This window comes from Silene latifolia, chromosome X (genome assembly GCF_048544455.1).
Source record: "Silene latifolia isolate original U9 population chromosome X, ASM4854445v1, whole genome shotgun sequence".
NCBI classification, from domain to species: Eukaryota; Viridiplantae; Streptophyta; class Magnoliopsida; order Caryophyllales; family Caryophyllaceae; genus Silene; species Silene latifolia.
In genome coordinates this window covers 336,780,304-336,802,403 of record NC_133537.1, presented here as the reverse complement: position 1 = coordinate 336,802,403, position 22,100 = coordinate 336,780,304, and the positions used below count along the sequence as shown (strand labels likewise).

The 22,100-nt window shown below is 36.3% G+C and overlaps 1 protein-coding gene across 1 annotated transcript; it reads right to left on the bottom strand.

Moving 5' to 3' along the window:
* Positions 1-16,896: 16,896 nt before the first annotated feature.
* On the bottom strand, positions 16,897-18,225 carry LOC141620977 (vinorine synthase-like). Its single transcript, XM_074437710.1, has one exon. The coding sequence runs from the start codon at positions 18,223-18,225 to the stop codon at positions 16,897-16,899; it is 1,329 nt and encodes a 442-aa protein (XP_074293811.1).
* Positions 18,226-22,100: the final 3,875 nt, after the last annotated feature.

Sequence of the window (22,100 nt, the reverse complement as noted above, 5' to 3'; positions counted from 1 at the left end):
TCAAATAAAGAGGAGTATGTTAGGAAGTCGGTTCACCATGACAATTAATCAACTCAGTCATAAATAGTTCAGACGATCTAATGTGAGAAGGGTGGTCTATTGTTCATAACAGCCCTAGAAAACAAGTAACTTAACTTTCATTCTCATTAGCGTGGTCTACTGTTCATAACAGGTCTGTTCATTTCAATCTTTCGATCTAGGTCTGAATTTAACTAGTTTAGAAGCGTGCACTCAACTAAACGATTACAATTATATTGTCATAAAACATTTCTCACAATTGAATCATCTAACCTATTCATAACATCGTTAACTCACTACCATGGCTCCCCTAATCCTAACGTAGAGAGAATTAGCTACTCATAATATTGGTGAAGTTAACAACAATGATATATGAGTTAGAAAGAGACATAATATAAGAGCAATAAAGGTGAATCATATACTAATAAAAACAATAATTAAATAGAAATTAAGAACAAGGATTAAGAGCAAACAAAGAGGAATTGAATTAAGAGTAAGAGTAAAGAAGGATTACAAATTGAGATTCGGAATTTAAGAACAAAGCAACGTGCAAAGGAGAAGAAAGTTTTCAGTAGTAAATAAGAGAATAATAGAGTGATTCCAAGATGTTTTAACCTAATGACGTCTTCACCTTATATAAGGAAGCTTTTATTTACTAAACTAAGATAATCACGGAATAAAATCCCGTGTAAATCAGCAACGTACTCGATCGAGGCATTTGTGACCTCTCGATCGAGTAGTATCCAAGCAATTCCTCTCGATCGAACAGGTAGGGCCTTCGATCGAGTATACTCCAAATGATTCCTCTCGATCGAGCTCAGCAGGGACTCGATCGAGCTTCCTTGATCACCAAAACCTCTCAATTGAACTGAAAAGGGTTCGATGATCGAGGAATAGCCACCGTACCAGCTTGATACTTCGTTTGGTTAGCTTCTCAATACTTCCTTCACGCTTCCCGAGGCACGACATTTCTGCTCAAAGCCTTCCATCTCCATGAATGCATGCTAAGGGGACTGAATAAGGTATTATTTCACTAGTTTCAGGTCTGTTCCTGCAAATGAGGCAAAACAAACTAAAGTAGCCTATTCGGGGCATTTTGCAATATAAAACTATGAAAACGACATGGAAATGTGTGCAATAAGAGGCCAAAATGACTATATAAATTGCACGTATCAATGATTTACAAACATTTTTGTTTCGGGACCATGAATCCCGAAAATCGTGTAATAAACACTTAAATTTGAGCCGCGTGGTAGGTCGTAATTGGTCATGAATCATTTTCTCCCAGTTTTTCTACCACGTGTCAGGGGTCGCTTCATGAGTTAGCGTATATTCGATTTTCAACCCTTACTAAGAACTATTCATCTTTTTTTAAGGAATACCTGGTTTCGTCCGAGACTCGTTTATCGCGAATGTACACTCTCTATTGTCCTTTGTTGATTCTCAAAATTTGTGCGGTTGTTTTGTCTGACCCGAGAAAGCATATGTATGATTTTCTGAAATTTTTGTTCTGTGAGCCTGAAATCTCAAAAAACGTGTATTATAAAAAATTAAAATAAAGCCGTTTAGGAGGTCGTATCGGGTCATGTTTCTTTTCCTCCCAATTTTTAAACCACGTATCAATAGTCATTTCATGAGTTACCATATTCAATTTTCAGCCCTAAATAAGAATTATTCATCTATTTTTAAGGATGATTACCCTATTTTCGTTCGAGGCTCATTTAGCGCGTACTTGCACCCTCATATGTCCTAGGTTGCTTGTCAAAATATGTGTGTCTTCTTTGTCAGACTCGAAAAATCATTCGTATGATTTACGAACATTTTTGCTCCGGGAACCTAAAATCTCGAAAACCATGTTTATACACTTATATTTAAGCCGTTTGGTAGGTCGTATCGAGTCATGTTTCTTTTCCTCCCATATTTTTACGACATGTCAGAGGTCGATTCACAAGTTACCGTATTCGATTTTCAACCCTAATTAAGAAGTATTCAACAATTTTTAAGGAGTACCTGATTTTCGTCCCAAAGACGTTTATCGCGTACTTGCACTCTTAAATGTCCTCTGTTGTTTTTTAAAATTAGTGTAGTTTCTTTATCTGACCCGAGAAAGCGTCCGTATGATTTACAGACATTTTTGTTCTCGGACCCTGAAATAATCCCGTAAACCATGCATTATACACTTAAATTTTAGCCGTTTGGAAGTTCGTATCGGGTCATGCTTATTTTCTTCCCAGTTTTTCTACCAAGTGGGAAAGGCCGCTTCATGAGTTACCGTATTTGATTTTCAGCCCTAAATAAGAAAAATTTATCTATTATTAAGGTGACACGATTGTCACAACCCTATCTAAAATAAACCACCGGCTCTAACTAATATATAAGAAGTAAGTCGGGTATCGTACTCCACAGGGAGCCAGTCACTATCTACTTGTTACCTAATATGTCTAAGGTCACAAAATGGGAGGTGTTTGAGTTGTTTAACTAAACTAACGAACTAAAATTAAAAGTAATAAAATAAACAACAATTAAAATAGCAAGGATTGAAATAGGATGTGATCAAATAGAGAGAAATATGCCAGAATGTCGGTTCACCATGATATTACACAAATCAGCTAAAGGTAGGCAGTCGGTCTGATGTGAAAAGGGTAGTGGAAAGGTCCTTCCGGTCAACTATCCGCCCTAGATTCTTCCTAAATAGCTTCCGCCCTGATTAGGTAGTCTACTATTTCATAACAGGTCTTTTCATTCCAATCTTCCGATTTACGTTTGAATTTAACCAATTTAATTACTTCGGTCGTGTGCACTCAACCTAATAATTACACTATTAAACTACTTTAGATCCCGCGCAATGAATGCGCGATATTTATAGACATTTTATTTTTGTATTACTTAATCATGCTAAACTAAAAGTTCATTAATTTTTCATATTTCACGTTATTATATTTTGAGGAAAAAAAATTGAACTTTAAAATTATTCAAGAAAACTGATTAAAATTGAACTATAAAATAATAGTGGTATCTCATTAATTGTTTATTTATCTCGTTATTATATTTTTTTTCGAGCAAAAAATAAATTAAAACTAAAAATTAATCCAAGAGGGTTGAGTAATGTGCTGAAATACATTTTTTTTTTAAATTATTTTTTATACCACAACGCTAATGATTCCAATTTATAAATTCTCTCAACTTTTTTTTTTATGAAAGTAATCAAAACCAGTTATAGTTTTGTTTATACATAGTATGAATAATATGACACTACTACAGATACAGCCTATAACAACGGGTAAAAACCGTTGTAAAATAAAAAAACGGACGTTGTTAAAGCGGCCATTGTAGAAGGTATTTACAACGGTTTGCTTATTTAGTGAAACCGTTGTCTAAAGTATTCACCACGGTTAAAAGCCGTTGTTGTTGGGTGTTCTCCGTTGTGGAAAGTGTTTCAAAATTTTGGAGGGAATAATATAACAACGGTTGTCGTATGTATAACCGTTGTTGTAACTTTCCCTCCAAAATTGTGAAGTCTTTTGACAACGGGTTTATGGTACATACCCGTTGTTGAAATTTTTAGTAACAACGGTTCTTTGTTTAATACCCGTTGTTGTAATTTTACCTCCAAAATTGTGAAGACTTTTAACAACGGTTCTTCGATTAAAACCTGTTGTTGAATATTATGCGCGGGTATTTGTGAATGTCATTCACAACGGTGTTATTTTTATTAACCGTTGTGAAAGGTATTCACAACGGTTTTTTTTAGTAACCGTTTTTATTACAAACTCCTAATGTTTTGAAAAAAATAAATTTGTTTCATGCCATATCATTCAAAAACCTGCATATGTCAACAGCACCAGCATAAATCACAGCTGGGTTCATCAGAACTCAATAGATTGTGAATTCAACCACAACAGCAGCTGCATCATATATATATATATATACTTACAAGGAGTTGAATTTACATATGAACTAATCATTCCCTAACTTCAACAAAAAATTTACTAATAAGTTGATCTAAACTCTGAGTATATGCATTTCTAGCTAATATATTCTAAGACGTAGTTGCCCCACATGTCTCTTACCTCGTCTATATCTACACTTGAGTACGCTCAATCTGTAGATCTGGTTGATTGCATCTGCGGCAAAAACAAAGAGAAGACATTATGGTATATATAGCAGCAAGCAAGACAACATTAGCAACATCATGGTATATATATATTGCAGCAAGCAAGACAACATTAGCTCTAATTTAAAAAAAAAGTAATAAACACATGTTTAAATTATTACTAACCTTTTCTGGAATAACGAGATATCTTCGCCTAATAATCTCCAACATGAACCGACAAGCGTAGTATCCACATTGTATGCTATCCAAATTTTGGCGAGGGGCCTATTATTACATAAAAAAACAGACGAGAGAAGGCTCACATCAGAATCTTGAACTTTAGGTATTGTATTAATTAGTATTAAACACAGATTTTGCACTTAATGTTATTGTATTTGAGCACGTACCCCTGTTATCGTAATAAATTCAGGGCCAACATCGAATCTTCCGTGGGTTGATCCCGCTTTCGTTTGCTCTTTTCTTCTTAAAGGCCCTTTTTTAAAAAATAAAAAAGGAGGCAGAAACTAATTTTTTTAGGGGCAAAAATATGAAAGAGCTTTTTCCTATAAATAAAAAATGAAAATGTTATTATAAATAAATCAGTATTATAAACTTACATATAATCAAGTGCTTAAAAGTCTCGCTTGGTTGATGATGTAAAGAGTCCAACCAGAAAACTTTATTCCTTGTCGGCATGATGGCTGCTAGCACCCAATGAGTCCTACATCAAGAGACATCATCATTATTAATAACAAGTACATATATTAGGTATGAAAATGCAATTGTAGGGGGAAACGTAATATTAATTTGTTTATTACCCTTTTTCATTATAAGCGCCAAAAATCAACTTCTTGGTTGTCGCCAATTCTTTGAGCAATATAATCTACCCGTTGTTCGAACGTGAAATCCGGAATAAATAAAGATAAAACATAGGGGCACAGGAATCCGTATAGATCAGATGGAATATTCTTCTCGGGGATCACTCTCAATTTCAATATCCTACATTATTACGGTATTAATTCCGGTATTTAAAACACTATCTAGTAGTCAGAATATTAGACTATGAAATTATTTATTAAGAAACTTACTTCATCCAAACAAATATGTGTTGGATATCAATCTGGTCTAGGCCAGCCCATACGGCTAGCACATCCCATGATACATGTGCTTGGCGCTCAACCCCTAGAATATCCTCCTCGAGCGGAATAACTATCAATTGCTCGGTGGCTATGCGATGGCCAGCCTCCTCATGCAGTCTCTTCATCGTCACCGTTCTTACTTTTTGCATGTAATCCTTCCCTTTATATTGTGTGGAGTTTAAAGTCCTAATAACTTTTCGGTCAGGGAAAGAATGAGTCTTTGATTTTGTCCCCTATACAAAATTACCATGCTTTTTATAAATACAGACAAAATATAAATAAAGGGAGCGAGGTTAATTTTTAAAAAATGGAGAAGTTAATTAAATACCTCATCAAGTTGTTGTGAAGTCGAGGTCGTTGGCATGTCTGTGGACTTAGGCTTATCCGCCAAAGCCGCCTTTTTTGTTCCCTACAAAAAAAAAATAACATATAAATTTAACATATAAAAACATTCAACAATTAAAAATGTAACACATATATATATATAAAGGTATTTCTTCTAACCCCAATCGCTTTCCATTTGCTCGGGCGGAGGCGGCGGAGATATCTTCGCCAAGTAGATGTGAGTATCAGGCCATTGGATGAAACTTCCAAGCGCATCTCCCAGAATGGTAATGTCGTCACGAACCGAGACAGCAGTTGAAATTTTTCATGGCCTGGATTGACCGTAGTTATCTCTACTATTCTATGATTCGGCAAAAGTTTTTCGCCATGAACTACGATTTCGCTGCAGATTTGTTTTCTACGAGACCCGGCCAACACGCACGGTGGCTTTTCGATTCTATTAGGTCAGCAAGAATAATGGCCTCTTGTTTACGGCCTGAAGAATATACACATACATACATTATTATATCTTTGCAAAAACGCTTCAAAGATTCAAAAGATTTTGCAAAAACGCTTTCTGTCTCAGGCCGATTTTTGCACAAACTTCAACATTCATATAAATTTAACTAATTAAACACTTCATGCATACCTTATCGAAAACAGGAACCGACTTGAAGAGGATGTATTTGTTTTCCATCACCGTCTTCTCATCAAGTTGCATCTCCTTTTCGGACCCATTATTTACCTAATAAAATTAACCAATTCAATGGCACCATGTCGAAGTTGGCGGTGAACACACCCCGATCTTACCCAAAAAAAAAACAAAAGAAAAATAAGGAAGTATTAGGTACCTGATCGGCTTTAGTTGTTACAACTTGAAGCATTATTAGGTACCTAATCTTTCTCGAATCTCGTTGACCGATACTTCCTTCTCATGTATTGCCAAGGTAGTAGCGGCCTCTTCACCAATCTGTTGTACCTTATTATTACCCACTTTAGAAATGACATCCTCCATCATCTTCACTTCTTCTTCGAAAGCTTACCTCCAGATTCAGCTTTAGTAGTACGGATGCCATTAATCAAGTCGCTTGCCAAGAATGTAATGTGTCGCAATTTTTATCCCAACAATAACATGTGAATTGAACTTAAATGAAAATAATAGAATAAATGTTACCATGTCGGCGTTCTCGGACTTAGTCTTCCTTTTCTTCTTTATCGGGGCAGTTTTCCCATAATATTTCGTTACTCCAACTCGTAACGGACGCCCCTCAAACGACCTGGATGTTCGGGTCGGCCGATCGCTCTAGCAAGAACGTCATTACGACCCACCGGGAGTGAATTTCCCTTCTTCTACCTCTTTCAATACGTTATCCTATAATATATTAAATAAACTTCAAATTATAGTTGTGACTAAAATAATAAAGTTAGTAATGAACTCGTCTTAATAAAATAATGCTTACTATGTTGGCCAAAACTTCCTCATCGTATTTGTCATGCGACGACCGGGATCCTTTAGGCGTGTGCCCATGTTTATAAGTTACATGCCGATCCACCTCTTTCACTCCCTTTGCCACCTACACATTAACATGGTAACATTTATACACGTAAATGTGTATCAATGCAAGTCCAAGTGTGATTAAAAAAATAAAGTCTCACAGGGCAATAATGCATGCTACTTACGAGGTCCTCTTCTATCTTTCTCAGAATCGCCTCGAGAACCATAGAATTTCAACTTCTTGCATGAAATGTTAGCACGATTTCTTCTGCTAACGGCCTTCAAATAATTATATAAAAGCGCAAGTAGATGAGATAATAAAAAGATTATATAAAGGACTCATTAATTAAAAAAATGATAGGTAAATCGTTAAAAGGCGAGGATATTTAACCTGAAACTTCTCAGTAGTTCTCATCTTTTTGAAAATATCCCATTCTTCCTGCTTGATGGTGGGACACTTGTTTTCCGGTGGGCTCTTACGCATCTCTCCCGTTGCCTTGTCCACATACAACCAATCCCTAGCAACGCCACACTTCCACTGCCTGTGGACATCCGCTGCCTTATGCATTAAATACTCATCATGGCTTTTATCGGGTATAATAAAGCCTTCCTTTACACGAGCCAAGTATAACTCCGCCAATTTTGGATTCAAAGTTCTAACATCATCTAAATGGATAGGCACAAACTGTCTTGTGCAAGCACCAATCCAACGGGAGAAAAGACCCGCATTTGGACCAAAGAGGGAAACTCATCTCACTCCATGTTATTTGGAACTACTGTTTTTAGCGGCTATAGGCGCAAGGACTCTCTTGCACTTCGTAGCACCCCTCTCACCAGGCTTATTATCACCAGGCTCATTATTCTTTTGACTTCTTTTACGTTTTTCACCCATGATAATCCTAAAACCCAAATATGAATGATATAGCTGGAAATGAACAACTTAACAACGTACATGCAGAGTATTATCTAAAACCCTAAACCCTAATAGGAATGAAAATTTAAAACAACAGATTGAGCTTCTAAAATCCTAAACCCTGATAAGAGGAGTAAAGTAGATGATGCGGGATGATAAAGATAACAAAGAAGACGAAAAACAAACAGATGCGTGAAAAAAGAAACAAGATGATCGTCTTAAAACCCTAATGACGAAACACAAAATTAAAGTGAACATACCTGTTGATGATGATGATAAAGAGAACGAGCAGGATGATAAGGGAAGGCAACGGAATCTGGGCTGCGGAAACTGGGCGACGGCCGGCGACGAGAATGTAAAAAGCGAGGAAGAGAGAAGAATTAACACAGGATACCAACGGTTGGAGTAATAATGTTGTGTGTGTTTGTGTATGGCATGCTGTATGGGTTTCTAAATTAGTTTTTTATTAAGACAAACTATTGACAACGGGTGCTCAAAGAAGAACCGTTGTTATATGTTAATAACAACGGGTCAATAAAAGTAAACCGTTGTCAAAAGTTTATTACAACGGGTAAAATATACCCGTCGTAATATATTTTCACCAAATTTGCGCCAAAATGAAATATGTCAAAAAAAATAATTGACAACGGGTAGAGGTACTACACCCGTTGTTGAAAGTATTAACAACGAGTAATTTAAATATAACTGTTGTTATTGTTGAACCTCTTTTTTTTAAAAATTATCAGAATTCCATTACGGTCCAAACTGTAACAATACATTATTCAAACAATTTCAACACCAAAGATCCACATCTAATAATATGATCAAGAAAATAAGACAACTTACACCAAAGATGCATGCATACTGTATGTGTCCTGATGAACTATCTCAGGATCGGGGACGTTTCTTGGATGTCATAGTTTCTTCGTTAACCCAAATACCTTCACCATGGTCATCACGCATATAGATGCTTTCAGTGTCCTCATGATCAGTGTCAACATCGTCGAAATAAGATACGGTGGTAGACTGATCCATTCCCTCAAAAACGACATCCCGATCATCATCATCATTATCGGATGGACTACTCCTTCTTTTCCTTATAGACAAGACAAACAGACCACTTCTTAACCATAGGATCGGTGACATAGAACACTTGTTTAGCTTGGGATGCCATTATGAAAGGATCATCCTTATTATTGCCAACCTTACCCAGATTGACCAACGTAAATCCCATCTTATCCTTTCGGACACAATGGATGTTGTTATCAACCCGGTTACATCGAAACAAAGGCAGTGTGAAATCAATGTAATCTAGTACCAATATTTCTTGAATAACACCATAATAAAGGCATTTTCCCCAAATAGGCTTTTTATCTTTTGAAGTAGCAAAGTGCATTGCCTCAAATTCAGAACTCACACCACTATTTTGCATTGTGCTCACCTCATCTTGCTCGCGGGTGTAAAAAGTATATCCATTAATGGCAAAACTGTTGTAAAAGGTGACCCTGGCATTTGGACCTAAACCAAGACGTAGTAACCTAGGAGAGATGTCATCACCAGTTTGATCGATAATCTTTGTAAGACAATATTCCTAAACCACTGGGAAACGTCTTCGTATGCTCGTTCGCAATCCACTTCTCGGTCTTGTTTTGGTGATCGTATTTGAGCTCATCTTTGTGTTGTTGAATATAAGGTTGCACCTCATCTTCGTTGTTTAGCACATACATGTGTGCTAAATGCAACATTTCACGTGTCACAATTTTTTCAACCCGGCCCCTAATACCTTTTCCGGTCATCCAGTCACTATGACGATTCTTAGAAACGCCAATCAACTCCTCAGGGAGAGATGAGCGTAACAATATGAAAGAGCTTCGTCTAAAATAGCGCGTTCAGCAATACAACCTTCCGGACGATACCGATTAGATGTATAGTCCTTGTAGACTTTCATCAATCTTTCGAAAGGATACTGGTATCTCAAGTACACGGGCCCAAGGTACAAAATCTCCCTAACCAAGTGAATGGTCAGATGAATCATGATAGTGAAGAAAGAGGGTGGAAAATACATTTCCAACTGACAAAGAGAGGTTACAACGAGGTCCTGCAATGAATCCGCGTCATCGGGATCGATGACTTTCTCGCATATGGACTGGAAGAAGAGACAGAATCTAGTTATAGCATATCTTACCTTTTCAGGTAAAATGGAACGAATAGCCACAGGTAGTAATTGTTGCATCAAAGTGTGACAATCATGTGACTTTAACACGGTGAGTTTTAGGTCTTGCATCGACACTAGGCTTTTGATGTTCGACGAATAACCATGTGGCACTTTAATTCCATTCAAGCATGCACAGAACTCTTTTCTCTCATTCCGTGAAAGGGTAAAAGCTGCTGGCGGTAAAAATGTACGATTACCTCTCTTCTGTGGTGCCAACTCTAGCCTAATACCCATCATTTTCATATCTTCCCTAGTTGCGGCGTTATCCTTTGTTTTACCAGGAACATTCAGAAGGGTATTGATAATATTATCACAGACATTTTTCTCAATGTGCATGAAATCGAGGCAATGCTCGACCTCCAGTCAGGCCAATATGGAAGTTTATCAAAAAATATGGATCTTTTCTTATACCCACGAGTAGACAATTTAGAGCCGCTCTTCTTCCCATAATCTATCTCAATATGCTTTACTTTCGATAAACTTCATGCCTACTCAAAATTCTAGGAGGTTGACGAAGATCTTGTCTTCCATTGAATGCTTTTTCGCATCTTGCGATAACAATGGTCATGAGACAAGAACCTCCTATTTCCCATATACACATACTTACGAGAAGACTTCAAGTATTCAGACTCGATATCCTCCCCACACAATGGACAAGCCTCTTTCCCATGAACTGTGTGCCCAGAAAGGTCGCCATAAGCCGGATAGTCAGTTATTGTACACAATAACATCGCTCTCAAATTGAAAGTTTCGTTCTTATATGCATCAAATACTTCTATCTCACTATCCCACAACAATCGCAAATCATCTAGAAGAGGTTCCAAATATACATCTATATCATTTCCAGGTTGTTTAGGGCCGGAAATTAACAACGACAACATCAAATACTTTCTTTTCATGCACACATATGGAGGTAAGTTATAAATAGCCAACACTACTGGCCAAGTACTATGTTGGCTACTCATGTTTCCGTGTGGGTTCATTCCATCGTGGACGGCGCTAGACGTAAGTTTCTAGGTTCATTGCCGAACTCGGAATACTTAGCGTCGAACGATTTCCATTGCTTACCATCTGCCGGGTGTCTTAGCTTTCCATCATTTATTCTTCTGGTTTCATGCCAAGTTAACATTTTTGCATCATCGGGATTCGCATAAATCCTTATGACTCTTGGTATCAATGGAAAATACCACAACACCTTAGCCGGGATCCCTTCCTTATCCTTATAACGCCACTCCAAACATTTAGGGCAATTGGTTAAGTTTTGATATAATTTCCGATACAATATGCAATCATTTGGACATGCATGTATTTTCTCATATTTCATACCCACTCCTCTTATTAGTTTTTTCGCCTCATATGTCTTAACAGGTAGAACGTTACCATCAGGAAGCAACTCCTTTATCAAGGCTAAAAAACTAGTGAAACACGTGTCACTCACCCCATTTGCCCCCTTGATATTATACAACTTCACCACAGCCGACATTTTTGTGAACTTACAACCAGGATAAAGAGGTGCTTGGACTCACACAACTTCTCATACATGTTGTTAAGGTCATCCCAATTACTAGTGTCATCACCTACATCTTCAAAAGCAATGGACTCATCATCATTCTCTTCATTATCTATAGACCCAACATTCAACTTCTCTACTTCCAACTCAAAAAACTCGGCAAACTCAGGATCATCAGTTAGCCTTTCGTGTACCTCAACATCATCTTCTTCAGAGTTATTCTCTTCCTCTAATGATTCCCCATGAAAAATCCAAAGTGTATAGGATCGACTAAATCTCCACTTTTCTAGGTGTATTTTAACGTCCGGAAAAGCCATATAGCTAATATTACCACATCTTTCACAAGGACATGCAATACTAGAAGAACCTTTCAAATTGTTCGAAACGAATTCATAAAATTCAGCTAAACCATCCTTGTAGGTGCGGTCACTCATATTTGCATCAATCATCCAAGTTCGAGTCATTATTCTACATTCGTAATAATAGGCAACTAATTCATAAAATACAATAATAGGCAAACAAATAAACGAAATTCAGGAAAGCAATTAAGCTAAATTATCAACAAATTAGATAATAACCCAAAAAATCTTATATCTAGTTATAAGCGTTGCTAAGAAACATATATATACCTGATTGATAAACATGCGCGATGAGGGAGAGAAGACGTGACAACAGTGACGGAGATGAAGACAGAGAGACGATCAGGGAGGAATGGAGGATGATATAGTAGCAGTATTAGCTTGTGTTTGTGTTTGTAGCGTATAGCAGAATAAAGCAATATGTTGTTCTTAAGATTTTCATAATATTAATAACAACGGTTATTGAGTCTATCACCGTTGTTAAGACTTATTAAAAACGGGTTCTAATATAACCGTTGTGATTACTTTTCACTAATTTGGCGCCAAACCATTAACAACGGTTAAAATTTAACCGTTGTTATTAGTTTTTTCATTAACAACGGTTGTTTAAGTATGACCCGTTGTTAAAACCAATAACAACGGTTAACAACCCATAACCGTTGTAATTAAGTTTGGTAAAATTCGCGGAATAAATTCTACAACGTGTTTTGATGATTTTCGTGAATAAGCGTTGTTAAAGGGCCGTTGTGGTTGCCTGTATTTGTAGTAGTGTGAGCTAAGTCATTATCAAATAATAATATCAATAAAAAATTTAATAGTTTATAGTCTTATATTATTTATATTTTAATTAAAATATAATGGTTTAGTATTTAGTGAAAATTATATTTGATGAAAAAATTATTTTTTATGAAAAGAATTATATAATGAAATACATTATAATTATTAATATCCTTATTTAGTGAATATAATTAAATTATCAATACTCAATAGCTTCCTTATTTAAAAAGATATTTTTTGGAGGGAAAATTTGTGAGTTAATCTATTCATTTAGTAAATAGGGGATTGCTATAAAATAATTCTCACAACAAAAACCTCCTAAACTAATTATCGCATAAACATGGCAAAGAGATGAATAAGAAAAAATCGCATAAACTAATAACAATACTAATAAAAACAGAAATTAAAGAACAAGAACTAAATGTTGCAAAAGAATTAACTTGAATAAAAAGAGTAAAGAGAGATTACAAAAGTTCAGATCCGGAGAAAATGAAAGGCAAAGCTATGTCGAACCAGATTTAAGAGTTCAGAAAATAATGACAGATTAAGGGTTGATAATTTGATCACCTAAACCTAATGACGTCTTTTCTTTATATAGGAAAGAAATTTATTATTAAACACGTAACTTAAGATAATAAAATAAATAGGTTCACACGAAACAAATCTCGCGTTCAGATAGAAAAGTGTTCAATCGAGCACTTTGATTCTTCTCGATTTAACAACTCCTCAGCAAAACCTCTCGATCGAGTACACAAACAATTCGATCGAGGAACACCATTATGCCACCTCTCGATCGAGCACAGTAGGGTCTTGATCGAGGTCTTCTCTCCATCCTAAAGCTCCCGATCGAGTACATTAGCCAACCAAACTACTCGATCGAGCCAACTGCCACTGGAATAGGCCAAGGGACGTATGATTTATATTCCAAGGCAACTTCACGCATCTCGAGATAGTGGTATTTCCGCTCCAAATCTTCCATCTCGATAAATGCAAGCTAACGGGATAGTAAAAGGCTTGATTCCGCTTCTTTCAGGTCCATTCCTGCAATTAAAGCCAAACAAACCAAAGTAGACTATTCGGGGCATTTCGTAGCTTAAAACTACGGGAATTGCATGGAAATGCGTGCATAAGAGGCTTAAAAAGACTATAAAATGCACGAATCAAATCTCCCCAAACCAAACATTTTGCTTGTCTCTAAGCAAATTGTATGAACTAACTAATGGAACGGAATAAAAACTCAGAGCCAGATACAAATCGTCTGCTTAAATCAATTTAATGCAAACAAACTAATACTTATAGCAAAAACTGTCAAATGAAAACGAGTTGTAAGATGTTTATAATGAAGCTGAACTGTCGACCTTGCAAGACCTTTGATAATGGACTCTCACGGACCACTCTTCTCTCATGAAGCAAAGGGTAAGCACTTAATTGTAAGAGTGGAAGAAATATAGTCGCTCACCTAAACGATGACCCCCTTAAACATGCATGCATAGAGTATGATAGACAATTCTAGCTACCGTACACATACATTCCAAGCAAACAAGGTCACGTCACAGCCGAGGGCTTACAAAAATATGGAACAGTGAGGGAATGGGTAAGAAAGGCAAAACATTTATGGGAATGTGAGGTTAATAGCCAAGCTAGCATCCTAATAAAATCAAATAAACACATCCGCTTCTTTTTTTATTGGGGTCAAAACCATCCGGTAATCCGAACTACATTGGGCCGACTAATCCGGATTCGGGGCATTCCAAGGATTACGGTATTTAAATCCCTCCCAATCGCAGTTGTGGGGGATCGATCCGCAGACCTCCCTACCAAGCGCAGCCTCATGCTACCACTACGCCAACCAACGATTGGTGACACATCCGCTTCTTAATACATCAAAATTAAGCACAATGCCCTAATTTGGCATAAAAACTCACTAAGTCGTATATCAAATAACTCCTCATAAGATATAGAATAAGAATTTCAGCTTCTTTTTTCAACTTCTTTCTTTCATCATTTTCCTTCTCCATATTACCAACTCCCGATAATCAATACAAACCAAATCCGGCTCAATAGACAATATACCGCAAAACAATCACTAAACTAGCTTGACAAGGCAGGCTAAATTTGGATGTAGTTAAGGGTCAAAAGACAAATTTGGCTAAATGTGGAGTTTATGGGTAAAAATGGAAGAAAAGGAAAAATAAGCACCTCTCTGCGTGTGACACCAACCATTAACCCGAATGTATGCAAGTAATAAGCAATTGAATTTCATACTTATGCAAATTAATGATACATGCTATGCAAGGAGTAACTACTCACAATTATACATGAACTGGTCATGAATGACACCAGTTTTAAGGCTCTAAAAGTTAGAAATATGGGTAGGTTGTCAAAATTTCAGGTCAAGTCTATTCGTTCACTAAATTTCAATATTAACTCGTAGATTATGCAATAAGATAATGCTAATAAAATATCAGTTTATGCAAGGCTTAAGCAAAAAGACTAAAAGTGGTGCTTCGAAATATACCATTCCGACTCAACCTATATGCAAAAGTAAACGTGAAATATTTTTTTTGATTTTTCGAATTTTCGATTTTTTTTGAATTTTTCATTTTTTCAAAAATAAGAGACAATGCAAATAGAAAATGCAATGAACGTGAATGCAAAACAAATGCAAATGCAGACTCAAAGGATGCGTTATCCTCTCCAAACAAAAACGGACAATGTCCTCATTGTCCTCCAACATACACCAGCAGAATAATAAAGGAAAGGGAAAAATACAACCAAATGCAAAACAAATAAAATGAAATGAAAGGAGATGAAAAGAAATAATGAATAAAAATACTCACAATATCGAACTTCTCCAAACCAGTCAGCAAACTGGGGAAGTGAGTAGCCAACTGCTACTCGTCATCACCCTCCCCGCCAACCACCTGAAAGGTGGGGTCCTCCTCCTCCTCTCCTCCTCTGACGACCCTCAGTAGCAAGCTCAGTCCTGAACCGCTCCTCCCTCTCGGCCGAGTCCTCCTCGCTCTCAGGCTGAGGGTACCCCTTCGCCGGATACCGGTAAAAGGAAGGATGTGGCCAGCCAGCTGGAACCGGGCGACCTCTAAGCATGTGGTACTCGTAAAGAGGGAATAAGGTAAGAGCCTGATCCCTGATAAGGTTATTTTCAGTCGTTTGCCTTAGTCAAAATTAATCCTATACTAATACTAATATGATAGCTATCGGTAAGTCAGGGTCGAATCCACAGGGAGGCGGTGATTATCTAGTTTGTTGATGTTTATAGTGTCTTAAGGTAACCAATTGCGGGGGTTTGTTGATTTGATTTCTAACAGCTAATAACAATGTAAAATAAGGATGAATAACAATAATATTAAAGAGTCTAGGAATTCGACTTTAATAATATGTTAATTAGTTGATTTTATTGTGGGATTAAAGAGAACATGGATTAATAATGGAAGACGCCTAATAGGATGGATTATTCCCATTAATTTTTCCTAAAATAATTGTAGCCTAAAATATGAGATGACAAAGGTAAGCTAGTTGCAACTAGCTTATCATTGAACTTGCTCTCACAAGAAGACTACCAGATGCAAACCAAAGTTTTTACTGTCAATATGATAACCAAGGTCTTCAGTTATTTACCTCATCACTTTACCTCGCTGCTTTGGTTGCGACATTTCTCTGTTATTATCGAGTAGTATAATGTAATATAACCTTAGTATAGTAATACGAAACTCAGTATCACGTGATGGTACAAACTCATTTTCCTTGTATTATAATGTATATGAACCGGTTATAATACCAAGTTTACATGCGCTGATTTTGTAGCCCGTCACCCTAAGCGTTACCAAAAACGCGTTTTCATAGTTTATACCATGGCTAAAACACCCCCAAAAGCGTTACTATCCAAAAACAGTATTGAAATTTCATAATATTACACAAATAATTAAAATCCATAGTGCAACACTGTTTATTTTTATATTTTTATACTGTATTATTAAACAAACAAACAAGTTGATGATTGAGACGCAATCAATAGTTCTGTATAAATAAACCTTAATAATTCGGAAAAGCGTAATCTAGAAATCCTTTGCAGAACTCTAAGAAGTGCATCTCTTTCTCCTCCAAACACAACCATACTTCAATTCCGTCACCACCACTAGAATCACTATAATCCGTAAACAGGATTGAGTTCCTAAGAGACGGAGGCGGGTTAGCATCGGCTGGTACGATCCAAGTTGGCTTCCCAAACCCGAAATCTGCCTCATTCAACCCAAGCTTACACCAACTATTAAGGTGATAACCACATGAATTTTCGTCCATTATAATTCGTGTCGTCTCTTTTATGTCCAAACATATTTCCTCTATACCATTTTCCCTTTGAAATTTATCGATTTTCAGTTTCGCTTTCTGAATGACATCATGAATCTCCCCAACCAGCTCTTTCAATGTCGTTTCCAACATTATTTTAGGCTTGGTTTGGACTATAGTTGTGCAATTACCCATGGATTCCTTAGGAAGTGGCGGGTTGGTTCGCGGTCGCATATTCATACTCATTGACAATACTGTATCCTTAGGTGTTGATTGATCACGTGCCATACACGCAGCCACCATGACATTTTCCCAAACAAACCCTGCTACAGCCTCAAACGAAGTGGGGACGGGAACGGCCCCACTTGCAGCCATAGCCTTAAGGCTAGTTATAGCATTCTTTGTTATTTTGAAGCACCTTACTAGTACAACAAATGAAGGGTTATTCTTTGGTGGACCGTTAACCCGGTCCGGTGCAAAGACCGGTTCGGCCGTAGGACGTGGAGGGAAGGCCTTGACAATTGCGTCAAAGTTCGGCCCAACAACGTTAGCGTCTTGGGCTTGATTCCTCACTAGATCGGCCCAATACTTGAAAAACGTGCCACACGAAGCCATGTCTAGGACTTTATGTAACATGTAACACCCAATTACGACACCACCACATGCAAAAACGTTAATTTGAAATGCTAAAGGTGTAAGCTCCGAAATGGGCCTAGGCCCAAGAGACGGTAAGTCTTTAGGTGGGAGTAACTCCGGTAACAATTCAAGTTTACGAGACATTGTAAGAAAATCCGTTAGACGGGTATTGACACGAGTTTCGACAAAGGGTATGCCTTCGTCGTTACATGACATTATTGTGTCGTCGATGAATCGACCGGCTAGAGGGTAGAATTGGGTTAGGGTTTGAATCAGTGATGATTTTAGGATTTCAGTTATATTATCGTTACGTGGTGTTTCAGTCGTGTAAAAAAGGAGAAAAGGCATGTGAAATGTAGGGAATGTTTGATCTAAGAATGAAACAGTGAATGTTTTTAGATGTGAAGGTGTAGGAGATGAAGGTTTTAGGGTTTCCATTGATATTACTTGGATTTCTAGTTTCATTTTTTCTTGTATTTTTATGTTTTTGTTCGTAAAATGTTGAATAATTGAACGTACTTATAGTAAAACCAAAAAAAAAAAAAAAACAATTGTATAACGTTGACGTAGCTTATGGGGGCGGGTCAATTGGGCATAATTCTTGTAAATATATAAGGACCATCAGCCATCTTGACTATGATTGGTTGAATAATAGCTTGACGTGAATAATTAATTATTGACAAACAAATGTGAACCGAATTATTAATTATTGACAAACAAATGTGAACGGAATAACCGCTTCATACGTTATACATCAGAGTTACATCTGATTGCCTACCTTAGAGCCTTAGAGGTACATCTAATTGTGTACTTTCTGAGATCGTTCACTTAAATACTAAGTTTTATCTATACTATCTTTGTCTTCGAGAGTTCAGAGTTAGTTTTTCTCAAAACGACAATATATGTAATTATGTATGTTTTAATGATCGAAACATACAATTTGATGATATTAAGATTAGGCTTGCCTAGAATTCATGGAATAGTTCAAGGATAAATTTTAATTGGGTGATAATTATTGCAGAAGTTAATTATTTGAGTAATTAGTTCATTGATGATAGATTTGACATATAAAGATAATAATTAATGAATAGATGTTTTACTCCTTAATCATTACCTGGGCGGGGGTGGGTAATATATTATCCTTTAATGAGGGTAATAATTTCAGCAGGTGAATAATTACTCGTATACCAACTTTTTGCTATTACCTAAGCAACTGTGAAATAGAGGAAATACTTGTAAAGTTACAAATAAAATAATATGTCGTCTTAAATAAAAATTTGTCAATATTTTTTCTTCCTAACTTATAAAATATAAAGCTCTGTCCTCCATGATCAATTTAAGACATTTACTTGTAAATAGAAAGAAGTTTCAATGTAATATACTCCATTATTCTACATAGAACAAGTCGAAAGCTAAGTCCTTATAATTCTATTTAAACAATTCTTTTTCAATTTTGATTGATGGAATGTTGCGTATCCGTCTTTCCAAAAAATTTGTGTGTAATAAAATAGTTGTAAAACTTGACCAACATTTACTATCATATACTTATGGGCCAAGGGATAATGGGTCATCGAGCTCGACTATGATCGGGTTGAAGTGTAAATCATATGTGGACATTTGACAAACACATGTGAGAAAACTCTATATACCGCATATACAATGCAAGGAATCTGTACTAGTTTCTTACGCGCCAAGTGGGATAACAGGTCGTCGACCTCGATTATGATCGGTTCGTGACCGTGTAAATCATATGTGGACATTTGACAAACAAATGTGAGAAAATATTATGTATCGACGATCTCATATAAACCTTATAATAAAAGCCTAATTATAGCCAAATTCATTTTAGACGGGAAAATTTAAAGATATCTTATTCTTTTAGTAATTGATATCATGCACTTTCTATATACCTTCGCCAACAACTAATAACGCAATTACCTACATCCCATGTTCGTAATTGATATCCTTGAACAACAAGTAAATCCAACCATTTGTTGGTATTCTATTATTGGTACAATTGAAGTTAAGACGGAAATAAAAAGGGAACAATGCAGTTGTTCAATTACGATAGGCTACCCCAATAATAAGATTGTAGTGAATAAATCACCTAGATTACATTAGACAATTGAGATAAATCTCACAAGTTGATTCATAAAATTCATTGATAGATTATTACAGTACACATTAACTAATATCCTTAATAGAAATCCTTGGGTATGTACCAGGTGTACGAGTGTACCATGTTATCGTACACCTTACTCAATGAGAATATTAGAATTGACTAAGTTTTCCATAAAATAAACACTAAAGCGTCTCATTGACTAGGGTGTACGATATTCTTGTACACCCGCTGAACCTTTAGAATTTTTCATATCCTTTTATAGTCTATAATAAGTTGGAAAATAAAAAATTAAAGAGCTAACTTAACCGATTCCGTTCATTGATGGTCAAGGGCCGAGTCTCCAGAAACCAATCAAATCCACGAGAACATAAGCATGATAAACCATAAAACCATCTAACAAACCCAACCCATCACTCACCAACTTGTCAAATACAATGTTCAATCACATATTTAATCGAACCCTAGGAAGGAGACTACTATGTAGCAACTTGTCAAATACAATGTTCACTCACCAACTGACAGGCTAAAGTCGTATGCCCCAAATTAACAATTTATATCACTTAAATCCAAATACTAAACAATAGTAAAGCGGAAATAAGGGTCGAACCCAAGGGAATCAGATTAACAATTTATGCAATTTATAATGTAGGAACAGTCGATCTTTAATGTAATTAAAGATCGTAGTAACAAAAAGGGGGGATTTGAGTTGATTTTCTAACAAACTAAGATTAAAAGCTAATGCAATTTGAGTAATAAAACTAATGATTTTTGGTGTATCAAATGGTTTAAAAGGGTCTTAGAGCCAAGCATATATCCACACTCAATAACAATTGATCACTGTAAGACGGTTTCAATTACTAATCTTGATTACTCTATCGTGAATGACAAATTCCAATTCTCCTTAAGAATAGTTAATTAAAACGAATCTCGTTCTTAATCAACCCTAACTGTTAAACAACCTTAACAATCCAGTTCAAGATTTAATTCAACAGCAGCAATATAATTTAGAGAACTCGATAGAGAATAAATAATGCATACAATCCAGTTGCACTTTAGATATTTATGTGAATCGCTTCTAAGTACTAATATCAACGTATCCCGTTCAATATTAAGTCCTAGTTGTTACTAGCGTAGAGTTAATCAATAAATCCTATTCAATTAACAATACTAACAATAGAATGAAGAAATCAATCACTAGTTGTACACCTAGCAATAATCAATCGACATTCATAAAATTAATAACTAAGCAATTCACAATAATCAAGATGAGAAACTAAAACATTCAAACTCACAATCGTATTATGAGCGCTTCAATTGCTTGAATCCAAGAAGAAAGATTAGTTACACATCGTCTGCTAAAAACAATAATAGGGTTTCTCTCCTCAAAGTTCTGTCAGTCCTTTCTAAAACTAAAAATAATAAGTTATATAGTAATAAGGTAAATAATTAAAGTAGGAAATAAAGTACTAAAAATAATAATAATAATAATAAAATTCATCGGAACAAACCGAGTCAAATAAGGAAACAAAACACAAGCCTTTAACTGGACGCAAAATCGGACGCCCAAACAAAGCACGCGCACAAAGTCGTCGCGCCTCGTCGCGCACAAGTCGCGCACGGCTCAAATGTAGGTTGAACGCAGTCACGCATATTGCTGCCGCTGCCCTTTTCTTTTGATTTATGCGCGCTCAATTAGCGCACTTTAAGCGCACACGTCTCATGTATCTCCATAGGTATCCGGGCCTATCTCTCCTCGGACTTGGACTCCGTTCTAAACTTGTAAAACCGACCCAATAGCTAACCAAAGCTCACTAACAAATAACCCGCAATTAAGCTTCATAATACTACTCCAAGCCATTAAAACCATACTAAATCGCTCCAAATAACTACGACTAAATGAGTCGTATCAAATTCCCCATGCTTGAACTTTTACTCGTCCTCGATGTAAAACCAAAGAACACAATGAAAAAGCATACCAACACCAGCTCAAACTCAGCACATGGTAGAAAAATGACAGACAACAAGACCGCTCACTTCCCTCTCACGCCCTCCAAAACACCCTCAAAAGTGTAATCATTTCCACCGCCTAGCAAAGAGTAACAAACCCACATCCTCAAAAGACAAAAGAGCAAAGTAACAATAATTAGTGACGGTAGTCACCACAAAACAGCAATAGAAAACAATGCTACGC